Source organism: Rhinopithecus bieti, unplaced genomic scaffold, assembly GCF_001698545.2.
Source record: "Rhinopithecus bieti isolate Rb0 unplaced genomic scaffold, ASM169854v2 scaffold_32008, whole genome shotgun sequence".
Lineage (NCBI taxonomy): Eukaryota > Metazoa > Chordata > Mammalia > Primates > Cercopithecidae > Rhinopithecus > Rhinopithecus bieti.
Genome location: NW_016814433.1, coordinates 2,542,345 through 2,557,145, shown reverse-complemented (window position 1 = coordinate 2,557,145; position 14,801 = coordinate 2,542,345). Strand labels below are relative to the sequence as shown.

At 51.8% G+C, this 14,801-nt stretch overlaps 1 protein-coding gene across 6 annotated transcripts in view; it reads left to right on the top strand.

Moving 5' to 3' along the window:
- The window catches only part of ASGR2 (asialoglycoprotein receptor 2), a 38,523-nt gene that overhangs the window by 19,180 nt on the left and 4,542 nt on the right, over positions 1 to 14,801 (top strand). Inside the window, exons 1-8 of one of the 6 annotated variants that reach the window (XM_017850733.1) lie at positions 3,596 to 3,647; positions 3,784 to 3,969; positions 4,187 to 4,394; positions 9,981 to 10,097; positions 10,311 to 10,406; positions 10,963 to 11,034; positions 12,353 to 12,439; positions 12,519 to 12,670. In XM_017850733.1, the coding sequence (XP_017706222.1) occupies positions 4,328 to 4,394; positions 9,981 to 10,097; positions 10,311 to 10,406; positions 10,963 to 11,034; positions 12,353 to 12,439; positions 12,519 to 12,670 (591 nt within the window). In that variant the 5' untranslated portion in view covers positions 3,596 to 3,647; positions 3,784 to 3,969; positions 4,187 to 4,327. Of the gene's footprint in view, positions 1 to 3,595; positions 3,648 to 3,783; positions 3,970 to 4,186; positions 4,452 to 9,980; positions 10,098 to 10,310; positions 10,407 to 10,962; positions 11,035 to 12,352; positions 12,440 to 12,518; positions 12,671 to 14,801 lie in introns of those variants that run through there. The other 5 variants (XM_017850732.1, XM_017850728.1, XM_017850729.1 and 2 more) reach the window with 5 other exon arrangements.

The following is a 14,801-nucleotide window of genomic DNA, read 5'->3' as shown; positions in this document are numbered from 1 at the left end:
TCCCTTTCCTTCCTTCCTTCCTTCCTTCCTTCCTTCCTTCCTTCCTTCCTTCCTTCCTTCCTTCCTCCCTCCCTCCCTCCTTTCCTTCCTCTTTTTTCTTTTCTTTTTTCTTTCATTCCTGTTTTTTTTTTTGAGAAAGGGTCTTGCTGTTGCCCAGACTGGAATGCTGTGGTGTGGTCATGGTTCACTGCAGCCTTGAACTCCTGGCCTCAAGTGATCTTCCCAACTCCAGCTTCCCAAAGTGTTGGGATTACAGGTGTGAGCTGCCACACCTGGCCTGGATACAATTTCAAGAGAAATTCTCACCTAGGTCCACAGGGGAACAGGATGAGGACATCAGTCATCATGTTAATTGTGAGAGTTAGTTGTTGGCAACAATCTGGGTTCATTATTAGGGGAAATAAATTGTGATAGATACACACCATTGAATACTGTGCAGCAGTTCATAGCAACAAACCAGATATACAAATAGCAATGTAACAATACATTGTAACAAATAGCAATACAAATAGCTCTTAAAAATTTATTGTTGAGTGAGAAAGATCAGAAACAAATGCGATATATGAAAGTTCCACTAATGTAAATACAGAACAGATAGACATGCAAACTCCATCACGTATTTTATAAGGGTACCTACACATTTAGTAATACGTATTGTTTCAGCTATCTACCGATGCATAATAAACCACCCCAAAACTCCAGTGGCTTAAACCAAACTGTTTTTTCTTAAGATTCTCTGGGTCAGACATTCGGGCAGGGCTAGGCTGGGCGGTCCACGGGGTATTGGCTCGAGTGAAACACTTGGTTACAATCAGCTGGTGACTGGGCTGCGCTGGAAACTCCCAGAAGGCTTTGCTCACGTCTGGGGCCTCAGTGCTCCTCTGTGTGGCCTCTTTCTCTCTCCGTATGCTGTCTTATCCCCCAGGACTCTCTCTGGCAGGATAGCCGGACTTCCTCATAGCATGGTGGCTGACTTCCAAGATTGAAAACGGAAGCCACCAGGTTTCTTGAGGTCTAGGCCCAGAACTGGCCGAGTGTCATTTCTAGTGCTTTCTGTTGGTCAAGGCAAGTCACATGGCCAGCCCAGACTCAAGGGGAAGGGAAACAGACTCTACCCCTGGATGGGTGGTGTGACTTGCACCTGTGATGAGGGGAGAAATTGATGGGCACCATCTTTGGGGACTGTCACACAGGGCACTCAGCCTTCCGGCTGCCTATAGAGAGTAGAAAGTATATAATTGGTGAGGGGAAATAGGATGGGGGCTAGGGAAGAACCAAACCGGACAAAGGTTTAGCTCAGACCTCTGAGGAAGACCTACTGTCATGAAGTAAGGAATGTGACCAATCTAACCTTTGTGTCTGAGGTACGAAGAAACCTCAAATCAAAATCAACCAAATAAGGCCGGGCACGGTGGCTCACGCCTATAATCCCAACACTTTGGGAGTCCAAGATGGGTGGATCACCTGAGGTCAGGAGTTCAAGACCAGCCTGGCCAACATGGTGAAAATACAAAAAATTAGCCGGGGATGGTGGTGCATGCTTGTAATCCCAGCTACTCAGGAGGCTGAGGCAGGAGAACCACTTGATCCCGGGAGGCGGAGGTTGCAGTGACCTGAGATCACGCCATTGCATTCCAGCCTGGGCGACAAGAGTGAAACTGTGTCTCAAAAAAAAAAAAAAAAAAAAAAAAAAAAAAAAAAAAAAAAAAAAAAAAAAGGATTCCATAACCCAAAACAGAAAACCCCTCCAACAACAAAGTTAGAAGACCATATGGAAACTTTAGAAATAGTCCAAGTACATGTTAACTTCTACATTAAAATGATTTTCAAATAGGGAGAAAGAGAAGGACGCAGAGGATAAGTCTGGCTTTCTCTGTCCCTCCCCTCCCTGTAGGGCCATGAGTGGGGGTGTAAGTGACAAGCCCTGAAATGTGGAATTGGTTCAAGAGGGGTGGCCAATGAGAATGGCCCCATCCCTAGTTGACAGGTGGCAAAGCTTGACATGCAGTAGACAATCCATCGGTTAAGCTCTTACCTGTGTCTCGGGACTAAATCCACATACCCCTCAAGATGGGGGCTTCACAGCACTGTTGTTCAAACTTTGAGTTGTGACCCATTAATCAATTGGGAAACTCAACAGAAGGCAAGTAGTAAGGTACGCATTGCCATATCAAACTTCAGTGTCAACCGTGCATTTCCAAATGCATTATTTTATTCACTCACTCATTCAGTAGATACTTGTTAAGCAGCTGCTATGTGGCAGGCACTGGGGATCCAGGAGAAAGTAACACACACAAATGTGCATGTGTGTGTGGGTGCTTGTGTGTGTACGTTCTGGATCGTAGCACGAAACTCGTCTCTCACGGTGGGTTGCAGTCAAAGGGCTGCCACTGCCTGGTGGCTGGGTGGGAATCTCAGGGTACTGGGGTGTGGCTACTTCCTATGTGGGTCAGAAAGTTACAAGAACAGAAAAGGCCTCTGTTTGAACTCCTTTTCGGCACCCGGGGACATATGGGCAGCTTTGTAAGAGAAACCCTGCCTGTAGCCAGCAGCCCAAGTTTGGTGAGGGTCAGAATATCATGCACAAAAACTGTGTTTCCTTTCCCGAGCTATTGTTAGCACAAGTGCAGACAGTTAGTGAATCACGCTCCTTGGTTCATGGAAGCCAGTTTTCCTCGTAGGACCATGAAGACTCTTCTTTTTTTTTCTTTTCTTCTTCCTTTTCGTTTTTTTTTGAGATGGAGTTTCTCTCGTGTTGCCCAGGCTGGAGTGCAGTGGCGTGATCTCGGCTCCCTGCAACCTCCACCTCCCAGGTTCAATCGATTCTCCTGCCTCAGCTTCCCGAGTAGCTGGGATTACAGGCACCTGCCATCACGCCCAGCTAATTTTTGTATTTTAGTAGAGACAGGGGTTTCACCATGTTGGCTGGGATGGTCTCAAACTCCTGACCTCAGGGGATCCACCCGTCTCGGCCTCCCAAAATGCTGGGATGACAGGTGTGAGCCACCGCGCCTGGCCAGACCTTTTGTTATATGTTATTTTCCCCTCTTGACTCCATTTTGCCTTCCCAGTTTCTCTACTCACCTGGGCCTCCACCTAGAGCAAGTTGCCTCATCTCTCCGAGGCTCCGCTTCTTCCCCTGTGAAATGGGAATAGCAGAAGTCCTGCCTCGTAGCAGGTGTTGTGCTGTGATAAATATGGAAACACCTTGGAGAATTTAGGGCAGTGGCTGGGCCTGAGGACAATGTCTGTGTTGCCTGGGCCGGGGCAGGGTCTGGGCCGGACGGGGTTCTGTGAGGTTGGATTCCTCCTGCAAGGAGAGCTGTTTTTCTGCAAAGCCTCTTCCTCCTCCTGCTGCAGTTTCTGGATTTGAGGGACTTTACTCCCCAGGAGAGTGAAGCAAGTAGGGCCAGAGCTGAGAGTCCGGTGGCCGAGCCCACAGGAAGCTGGGGTCTGTGGCTCAGATGCTGAATTGGGCAAGAGTAGAGAACCAGTTCCTCTGATCCTGGTCAGGGATATTTGGAGACACCCACAGTTCTGGGAAATACAGAGGCAGGAAGTGAAAGAGGGAGGAAGAGAGGGAAACGGTAAACTGCACCCCAGCCACTCCTAGCCTGGCACCTCTTCCAAATGGTGCAATGAATGGGGTGAGTGGCATGTGGAGTTGAGGGCAGCCCAGGGGACGCCCCGTCTCTGGGAATAAGAACAGAGATGGCCCCATCCCCTGCCCCCACCCCACAAATGAATTACAGCTCTGTTTCCTCTTCTGTTTACTGTCCAAAGTCCCAGGCCAGGAGGTGCCAGGTTAGAACTTGGACACTCAGACCCTCCGGTGCAGGCCTTGCCCTCCTCCACGCTCCTCTCCTCTATGAGCTCCACCTGCCCCAGTTCTCCTGGCTTTAACCCCTCCTTGGCCAAGGCTGGGATTGCCTGCGGGAGCCGGGTGTCCGCTCTCCACACCTCTCACAGGTGACTGAGGCTGGGGAGGCAACTGGGACGAGGATGTTTGGGAACAAGGAGGCCTTGGTTCAGGGACAGGGAGGACCCCGTGGGAAACTGTGGGGTGGTCTGGTCCATGAGCGTGGGGAGGGGTCTCCTGGCCAGGTCAAGGCCCAAGAGGTCTCCTGAGAAGGGACAGGACCCAGCGGGATTTCAAACCTCAGTCCAAACCCCCTGCCAACCTCAGATCCAACGCAGGCCACCACCCCGACCCCCTCTGACCCTGCGTTCCGCCTCGTAGTCAGCCTCCACGTGAATCTGCACCTCTGCCCCCGCCCCAGCCCTCAGAGCAACCTCAGCCTAGCCCAGCTCCAGTCCAGGCCCCATCATGGCCAAGGACTTTCAAGATATCCAGCAGCTGAGCTCGGAGGAAAATGACCATCCCTTCCACCGAGGTGAGGGGCCAGGGCCTCGCGGGCTGAATCCCAGGAGAGGAAATCCATCTTTGAAAGGCAAGTGTGCAGTTTCTGTGGCTTCACTCCCCTCTGTCTCAGCTCGCGATCGCTTTGTCCCTTTGAGGTCTCTGCCGCACCCACTCTGTGAACAGGGACTGAGGAGGGCCCGGCACCCCCGCTTGTCCCCTCACCTCACCTTCCTGTCTACCCCAGGACCCCGGGAAAGGCGTGTGCCCAGAGGTGTGAGGAGATCTGGAAGATAACTTCCTGCCCTTCTCCCAACCCAAGAACACGTGTGCCCCGTGTGTGCATGTGCATGTATGTGCATATAAGGAATGCAGATTCAGCTGGGACTCGTGTGTGTGTGAGTGAATGGTGTGTGTGTGTGTATGTGCGTGAGAGCGTGCATATGTGTGTGTTATGTGAGCGTGTATATGTTGTGTATGTGAGAGCGTGTGTATGTGTGTGAGAGCGTGTGTTGTGTGTATGTTGTGTGAGTGCATATATGTTGTGTGTGTATGTTGTGCGAGTGTGTTGTGTGTGTACTGTGTGTTGTGTATGTTGTGTGTATGTGTTGTGTGTGTATGTTGTGTATGTTGTGTGAGTCTGTTGTGTGTCTATGTTGTGTGAGTGCATGTATGTTGTGTGTGTGTTGTGCGAGTGTGTGTTGTGTGTGTATGTTCTGTGTGTGTGTTGTGTATTGTGTGTATGTGTTGTGTGTGTATGTTGTGCATGTGAATGTGTTCGTGTTTGTGTGTGAGTGTATGTGTGCATGTGTGTGTAGAGGTGGGGAGAGTTGGGGTGGGTAGGGGACATGAGCACAGAGAGATCCTGGAAGATTCCTGCTCCCCCTATCTCCCAAGACCCTTCCGTGGATCCTTCTCTAATAAATCTTGACTGAAGGATCCAAGTTTCTTGGAAATTTTTTTTTAGAGACAGGAGTGTAGTGGCAGCATCATAGCTCATTGCAACCTCGAACTCCTAGTCTCAAGCCATCCTCCCACCTCAGCCTCCCAAGTAGTTAGGGCTTACAGGTGTGCACCACTGTGCCTGGCAAATTAAAAATTTTTTTTGAGAGATGGGGTCTTGCTATGTTGCCCAGGCTGGTGGGAAAAGATTTTAAGGCGAGAGAGATCTGAGTAGTTCTAGGCAGAAGGGCAAGAACCAGGGATGGAGGTGTGTCAGGTGTGTGGGTGCTGGTGGTGGAGCCGGGTTCCATGGAGGCAGGGGGGCAGGGGCTTGGAGCTTAGGAAGGGGGTTGGTTAGTTGGGCTGGGAGAAGGGACTCCTCCTTCCTGAGGCTGGCCAGCCGAGGGAGGGCTGGTGCTGGGCAGGGCAGGGCATGGCACAGGAGGGACAGGTGGTCCCTCCGGGGAGCACTCAGGAACACCCCTAACGTCTCCTCTCCCTGTAGTAGGCTGGCTGGACTTCTCAACAGGCGGTGGCCCCACAGGCAGAGGCCCTGTCTGCCTCACTCTCCTCTGCAACTCCAGTGCCCACACGGCGCCCGGTACATAGTAAACACTCAGAAAGAATATTGAATGCTGCTGAATCTTCTGAGGGTGAGAGAATTTAGAGTTTGAGCAGGAGGCTTGGAGAGAGGCCAGGATTTCTGAAATTAATGGGAGAGCGAGCTCTCTTGAATGGACTGAGGGACACCAGTGAGGGACTGTCGGAAGGGATGCAGCCAAATCACTGCGTTTCTCTCCAGCCGCCTGGGTGGTGCGGGCTGGGGCAGTGTCATCATGTGAGCTGACACTGATCAGTGGCTCACCAGGGCGCATCTTCCGCTCCTCCCAGCACTTGATTTTTTTCTGTTACCCCTTTTTCTTTTAAAGACTTCAGTTATGCATGTAGGAATGGTCCCGCGGCTCACCCATGCTCTATTTTTTTATTCTTTTTTTCTCCCAGTGTTTCATTTTATAGAGTTATAGATGTTCTTTAAGTTAACTAAATTTTCCCCTTCCCTTTCCCTTTCTCCTTCCCTTCCCGTTGCCCCTCCCCTCCCCCTGCTCCTTCCGCCTCCCTCCTCCCTTCTCCCCTCTCCTCCCCTCCCCTCCTCTCCTCTCCTCTCCTCTCCTTCACTTTTTCTTCCTTCCCTTCCTTCTCTCTCTCTCATCTCACTCTGTTGCCCAGGCTGGAGTGCAGCTGCTCGATCACAACTCACTGTGGCCTCAACTTCTGAGCTCAAACGATCCTTCCACTTCAGCCTCCCATGTAGCATGTGGGTTTCATGTGCCACCACACCTGGATAATTGAAATTTTTTTTTGTAGAGATGGTTTTGCCATGTAAAGGGGTTTTGCCATGCTGCCCAGACTAGTCTTGAACTCCTGGGCTCAAGTGATCCCCCTGCCTCGACCTCCCAAAGTGCTGGGATTACAGATGTGATCCACAGTGCCTGGCCCTAAATTTTTCTTACTCATTTCTCATCTTCCATTATTTCCGTCCAGTGTGTTTTTTCTTTTCTTTTCTTTTTCTTTTTTCTTTTTTTTTTTTTTTTTGAGATGGAGTTCTCGCTCTGTCGCCCAGGCTAGAGCTTGCGTGCGGATCTCAGCTCACTGCCAAGTTTCCGCCCTTTACCCGGGTTTAAAAGCCATTCTCCTGGGCCCTCAGCCCTTCCCAGAAGATTGTAGCTTGCGGACGGTACAGGCGCCCCGCGCCCGTCACCCACCGGCGCTAGAGTGTTTTTGGTAATTTTTTTAGTGAGACAGGGTTTCACCTGTTAGCCCAGGATTGGTCTCGCATCTCCTGACCTCGTGCATCCGGCCTCAATCTCGGGCCCTCCCAAAGTTGCTTGGGATTACAGGCTTCAGGCTTGAGCCACCACACCCGGCCTCTCTTTTTTTTTTTTGAGATGGAGTCTCGTTCTGTCACCAGGCTGGAGTGCAGTGGCGTGATCTCACTGCCAGCTCCGCCTCCCTGGTTCACGCCATTCTTCTGCCTCAGCCTCCCGAGTAGCTGGGACTACAAGCACCCGCCACCACGCCCGGCTAATTTTTTGTATTTTTAGTAGAGACAGGGTTTCACTGTGTTAGCCAGGATGGTCTTGATCTCCTGACCTCGTGATTTGCCCGCCTTGGCCTCCCAAAGTGCTGGGATTCCAGGCGTGAGCCACCACGCCCGGCCAGTGTGTTTTTTCATTTCAGACATTGTAGTTTTCATCTCTAGAAATTCACCTGGGGACGTTTAAATATTCTCCACAATTCTACTTGATTTTTTGAACATAATGGGGGTATGGCTATAATATCTGTTTTACCATCCTTGTCTGCTAATTCTAGCATCCGTATCAGTTCTGGATCGCTTTTGAAATTTACAAACCTCCTCCTTATGCCTTGTGTTTTCCCGTTTCATTGTATGCCTTGTAATCTTTTATTGGCTGCCCGACATTGTCAATTTCACCTTGTTGGGTGCTGGATATTTGCGTATTCCTCTAAATGTTCTTGAGCTTTGTTCTGGGATGCGGTTAAGTAACTTAGAGTTAGTTTGATCGTCTGAACTCTTGTTTTGGTCTCCTCAGACTCTCAGCTCCATCTCCTTAACATGGGGAGTCTCTTGGGCTCTGCCTGAACTTCCCTTTCCTGGCCTGTAACCTGCAGACTCTCTCCAAGCAATAAGCTGGGGAGATCGGGGGGCTCATCTCGTTTGCTTCTTATCCCTCAGGGATCTTTACTCCTCCTTGCCTGATGTCCAGTGTCTTGAAAGCTGTCATGTTCTACAGTTGTCTGTTTTTGTTTTGATTGTCTCTGGGGAGAGAAGGAATCTTCCCATCTTGGGCAGACCCTGTCTGTTAAGTTCAAACTTGCCTAAGAAGCACGTTACGTATTTTAACTCATCTAATTATCCGAGCAATCCAATCGGGTAGCTAGGATTGTGATCTCCATTTTACACATGAGACAATGGAAGCACGGAGAAACTGAATGCTCGTGCGTGATCTCAGAGCTACGTGGAGGCACAGCTGGGCTGCCCTGTGGGCAGTCCGGTTTCAGGGTGGATATACAGACACGTTGCTGGGCTGACCCAGTGTTGGGAGTTGGTAAGTCTGACTGGGAAGCAGGACAGGGCCCTCTGAGTGGAGGGTGCTGAAGACACAGTCAGGGACTTATCCGTGGAGGGCCAGCTTGGTGGGGAACACCGTGGTCCTGGAGCACTTCTGGATGAAGAGGAATGCGAAGGCCTCGGAGGAAGTGATGGGGGCAGTGAGAGGGCGGGTGGGGCTGTGCTCAGAGCGGGAGTGGGCAGTGGAGATGTCAGAGGCCTCCCTGGGTCGAATGGGGTCCTGAGTGTGGCTGCAGTTGGGGGAAGGTGGAAGTCATTGGTGTGCAAAAGATGAAGAGTTATGGAGAGTCACTTACAGGGGCAGTGTCTGACTCAGGACAGCAGCATGAAGTGACCTGGGGAGGAAGATCTGGGCCCCTGACTGAGCCTCCCCAGGATGTGGTCGTGCTGGGTGGGGGATGATAAGAATGAGAAGACAGGAAAGTCAGTGTCCGAGGCCAAGAAGGTGTTCTGTTTGCAGATGGTTGCTGCAAAGACGGGAGCTCAGGGCTGGGACAACTGGCGCTGCTCTGGGCCTGGAGGCAGCAGAGGGGGAGCCCAGCTCTGTGTGCAGGAAGACGTGGGTGTGTGAGTGTACATGAGTGGGTGTGTCAGAAGGTGTGTGTTGGTGTGTGTATGTGTGTGGGAGGGCGTATGAATGTGTGCATTAGCATGTGCGTGCACATGTGAGAGTGGGTACAGCAGAGCATGGTCGTGTGTGCAAATGTGTGTTTTTGAGTGAAGTGAGCAATGTGTGAGAGTGTGTGAGTGTGTGTGAGTTTGTGAGGGCATGTGAATGTGTGTGTCAGTGCTGTCAGGGTGCAGATGGATCAAGGGGCGGGAGAGGTACCTGTGAGATGACCTCGGGCTGAGGGGAGCAAATTTGGTGTGGAACAAGGTTTCTAGGGGAGCGAGGGCAGAGGGCGCTGGGGAGGAGGCCTTGTGTGGTGGGGGATGAGGACAACAGGTGGGACCTGGAGGGTTGTGCTTGGAGAGTGGGCTATGGTGGAATGACCCAGATTTAAGGATCTCAATGGAATTTTGGGAGAGGAAGGATTGTTCCAGTATGGATTTTAGGAAGAACACAGGGCCCAGCTGCTGGAGTCTCCAATCTGAGGGGACAGGGGCCTTAGAAGAGCTGAGACTAAGGTCGGAGATGATCTGGAGGCCTCTGCCACTGGCTGGATAGGAGGACAACCATTCACACGTCCCCCGTCTCAGGATGTGTGCCTAGGCAGGGCCGGGTCTGTCCCCCAGCCCCTCTGTGTCTCCCAGTCCCCTAGCTCCAGGATCCAGGCTTTGCACACAGCTGATGTGAATATCCTGAGTCGTGTGCATGGGTGTGTGTGCACCAGGGTAGCTGCGTGTGTACATTTGTACATGGTAATATGGGTGCGAATGTGTAAGAGTGTGTGTGTAATGCTCAAATGCTGGGGTCAAAGCCTGCGATGACTCCCCCTTGGCCCCGACCAATCCCTCCACCCAGGTTATGCCTCCTCAGGCTTTGGCACCCTGCCTTTACCCTCCGACTCCTATGCCCCTCTCCCACAGGGCCACCTCCTGCCCAGCCCCTGGCACAGCGTCTCTGCTCCATGGTCCGCTTCAGTCTGCTTGCCCTGAGCTTCAACATCCTGCTGCTGGTGGCCATCTGTGTGATCAGGTCCCAAAGTGAGGGTCACAGGGGCCAGCAGGGATGGGCAAGGCGGGGGGAAAGAGACACGGGCAGTGGCAGGCAGTGACAGGGTGATGGGAGGGGAAGGGATGGAGGCGGGATGGAGCACAAGCCGGGGCAAATGCGGGGCCATTGAGGGGCCGGTCACACAGACGGTGATGGGGACACAGCCCCTCCACCTCATCCTGCCCCCATTGCCTCCTGACAAGGTGCACAGCTGCAAGCAGAGCTGCGGAGCCTGAAGGAAGCTTTCAGCAACTTCTCCTCGAGCATGCTGATGGAGGTCCATGCTCTCGGCACCCATGGTGAGGGGCTGGACGGCTGGGCTCTCGTTTATCCGCACAAGTTTGCTGGGCTCAGTGCTGAGTCTGCAACAGGGCTGTGTGGGGTGCTTGTGGGGGTGCAGGCTGGGCAAGGCGTCCAGGAGCCCTGGGGGATGTACAGGAGGGAGGCAGGTGGGGACGGAGGAGGCTAGTGCCAGGTGGAGAGGTTGGATCTGCGACACCCGGAGGTGAGGAAGTCACCATGTCTTGGGCCTGTGAGGAAATCGAGTGTGGCAGGAGCCCATCGGAGCGGGAGGCCGATAAGGGGTGGCCAGAGAGGTGGGGAGGGGCCGGGCCACGCAGGTGAGCCGTGCTGACACAGTGAGGCTTTATTTTGAGAAAATGGGGACCCTTTGGAGGGATTGAAGCAGGAGAGTGGCCTGAGCCACTGTGGCAGTGCAGGGAGCCTGGGTGGGGTCAAGGAGGCCAGCAGGTGGACGCCTGCAACGCCCAGGACGAGGCACTGGCCCCTTGGTGCCCCAGCAGCATTAAGACGGAGGGAGGCTCAGCGGCGAAACAGCTGGCTTTCTGCTTTCAGGAGGCAGCGTGGGTGACAAGATCACATCCCTAGGAGACAAGTTGGAGAAACAGCAGCAGGACCTGAAAGCAGGTCAGAGAGCCTCTGGGGTGTGTGTGCATGTGCGTGCATGTGTACGTGTGTGGCGTGTGTGTAGTGTGCATGTGTGTGTGCGTGCGTGTGTGCGCCTGCAAGCATGTGTATCTGTGTCTCTCTCCGTATGTGTTGTGTGGTATGTCATGGATCTGTGTGTGGTGTGTAGTGTGGTGTATATGTATGTGTGTTGTGTGTGTACGTGTGTGGTGGTGTGTGTGTGATGGGTCTGTGTGTGGTGTGTAGTGTGGTGTATATGTGTGTGTACGTGTGTGGTGTTGTGTGTGTGATGGGTCTGTGCGTGGCATGGTGTGTGTGTGTATGCATGTGATGTGTGGTTGTCTCTTGGTGTGTTTGTGTGTGTGATGGATCTGTGTGTGGTGTGGTGTATGTGTGTATTTGTGTGTGTCTGTATATGTGTGTGTGATGGGTCTGTGTGTTGTGGTATCTGTAGTGTGTGGCGTGTCTCTGTCTATGTGGGGGTGTGTGCATATGTATGTGTGGTGGGTGTATGTGTTGGTATGTGTGCATGTGGTGTTGTGTGGTGTGGTATATATGTGTATGTATGTATGTGGTCTGGGTGGCATGTCTGAGTGTGTGTGACGGGTCTGTGTATGTGGTCTATGTGTGGTATACGTGTCTGTGGTGTGTGTGGTGTGTGTGGTGTGGTCTATGTATGGTATACATGTCTGTGGTGTGTGTGTATGGTATGGTGTGTGGTCTATGTGTCTGTGGTATGTGTGTGGTGTGTGTGGTGTGGTCTATGTGTGGTATACATCTGTGGGGTGTGTGTGGTATAGTGTGTGGTGTGGTCTATGTGTCTGTGGTATGTGTATGGTATGGTCTATATGTGGTATACATGTCTGTGGTGTGTGTGTATGGTATGGTGTGTGGTGTGGTCTGTCTGTGGTATGTGTGTATGTGTGTGGTGTGGTGTGGTCTATGCATAGTATACATGTCTGTGGGGTGGGTGTGTGTAGTGTGGTCTATGTGTGTGGTATGAGTGTGTATGTGTGTGGTGTAGTATATGGTGTGGTCTATACATGGTGTATGTGTCTGTGGCGTGTGTTTGTGGGGTATGGTGTGTGGTGTCTATGTGTCTGTAGTGTGTGTGTGTGTGTGGTGTAGCGTGTGGTGTGTGGTGTGGTCTATGTGTGGTATGTGTCTGTGGTGTGTGTGTGTGTGTGTGGTATGCTGTGTGGTGTGGTCTATGCATGGTGTACGTGTCTGTGGGTGTATGTGCTTCCCCAGCCACAGGCTGGAGCCTGGCAGGTGGGGACCGCGCCTGCCAGCCGCACTTTCAGCCTGTCTGTCCTAGATCATGACATCCTGCTCCTCCATCTGAAGCACTTCCCCGTGGACCTGCGCTTCGTGGCCTGCCAGATGGAGCTCCTCCACAGCAACGGTAGGGGTGGGGCCGTCTCCAGGCCCAGTGTGCCTGCCCCTCCGGCTAGATCTCATCCCCCTGCCCCCTGCCCCCTCAGGCTCCCAAAGGACCTGCTGCCCTGTCAACTGGGTGGAGCACCAAGGCAGCTGCTACTGGTTCTCTCGCTCCGGGAAGGCCTGGGCCGAGGCAGAAAAGTACTGCCAGCTGGAGAACTCACACCTGGTGGTCATCAACTCGTGGGAGGAGCAGGTGAGGCCACGCTTCCCCCAGGCAGGAGGAAGCCCTTGGAAGACAGGTTCTGGGAGGCTGGATCAGGCTTATTTTATCCCTTTTTTTTTTTTTTTTTTGAAATGGAGTCTCACTCTGTCACCCAGGCTGGAGGGCAGTGGTGCGATCTTGGCTCACTGCAAGTTCTGCCTCCTGGATTCATGCCATTCTTCTGCCTCAGCCTCCTGAGTAGCTGGGACTACAGGCGCCTGCCACCACACCCAGCTAATTTTTTGTATTTTCAGTAGAGACGGGGTTTCACCGTGTTAGCCAGGCTGGTCTCAATCTCCTGACCTCGAGATCTGCCCACCTCGGCCTCCCAAAGTGCTGGGATTACAGGCGTGAGCCACCGCGCCCGGCCTATCCTTTGAATCTGAAAAAAGAGTCCAGAAGCAGAAGCAGAATTGTGGTGGAGCTCTGGCAGGTTCAGTGAAACAGCCATTGAATCTTTTTTTTTTTTTTTTTAAATATGTTCAGCTTTCTGATCTAAAGCAGCTGTTGATTTTAAGAGGTGGGAGTTTGCAGCCTGGAGCTTGGCAAAGAGACAGGAGCCAGGCAACCAGGTGATGTGGAGCAGGTCAGGAGACAGAATGCGAGACAGGATGACCAAAGGGGCCAGGGCAGGACGGAGAACACAGGGAAGGCAGTGAGAGTCCCTTCTTGCTATGCTGGCCTTCAGAGTGCTAGTCATGTGGATGAAGGGAACCCAGCAGGCAGGAACCCCGTGACTCACCTGCAGAGGGTGACCGGTTCCCTCCAAGGTGCTCTGTCTGCCCTTCCCATGGCTGCTGCCAGATAGCAAAGTTCACAGAGAAGAATCAGCCCATTAGAATAGACAGGACAGTTTTGGAAAAGGAGGGTAATAATGGTAACATTTACTGAGCACTTACTATGTGCTTTCATACTTTCACTTTTTCAAATCCCACGGTCCCAGGGCACAGGCGCTCATATTTTTCCCAGTATGAGGGAAGGGAGGATGTCGGCACTAAGGGACAGAGATGTTAAGTAACTTGTCACACAGCTAGCGAGAGATGGGGCCACAATTGAGACCCACACAGCTTCCTTAGCCAGTGTTTTCAACTGCTACGTGCTGCCTTGGTACTGTGGGGTCTATGAGGGCCTTGTTCTGTATGAACTTGGAAGTTTTTTTTTGAGACGGAGTTTCACTCTTGTTGCTCAGGCTGGAGTGCAATGGCGTGATCTCAGCTCATTGCAACCTCCGCCTCCTGGGTTTAAGTGATACTCCTGCCTCAGCCTCCTGAGTAGCTGGGATTACAGGTTCATGCCACCACGCCTGGCTAATTTTTGTATGTTTAGTAGAGACAGGGTTTCACCATTTTGGCCAGGCTGGTCTTGAACTCCTGACCTCAAGTGACCGGCCCACCTCAGCCTCCTAAAGTGCTGGGATTCCAGGCGTGAGCTACTGTGCTTGGCGTGAACTTGGAAATATGTTAATGCCACAGTAGTTAAGCCATGTGATACAGGGGCCAGAATATACGTATTGTTTGCATTACATCAGGATCTGTTAGTGCTTTACAGCATAGAGTGCGTACGAACATATTTTGCTTTACTGGTCAGGTTGAACTTGCCAGCATTTAATCAGTTTTGACCTATAAAAATGTCAGGTTCATGCAGTTCAACCTAAGATCTCAGTGCTCTGTGATTTGGCACACAGTAAGCTCATGGCCACTACAACTTCATGGTGGATGATGCTTTTGTCATTATGAAGCCAACATGTGGCCCACTTAATGCCTTTTGCCTTTAATTTATCTGATACATAAATACCACAGTCCTTGATTTTTTCACTTGCATTTGCTTGCTGTATCTCTGTCCATCCTTTCGTTTCTTACCTTTTCAAATCTCTGTTTTAAATTAATGATTCTAAGTCTTGACTATACATTGTAATTTCTTCAAGAGTTAAAAAAAAGTATCGACTCCTGGATCTCGCCCTTAAAAGTGCTGATTTAGGCCGGGTGCAGTGGATCACACCTGTAATCCCAGCACTTTGGGAGGCCGAGGCAGGCGGATCATGAAGTCAGGAGTTCAAGACCAGCCTGGCCAAAATGCTGAAACTCCGTCTCTACTAAATATACAAAATTAGCTGGGCATGGTG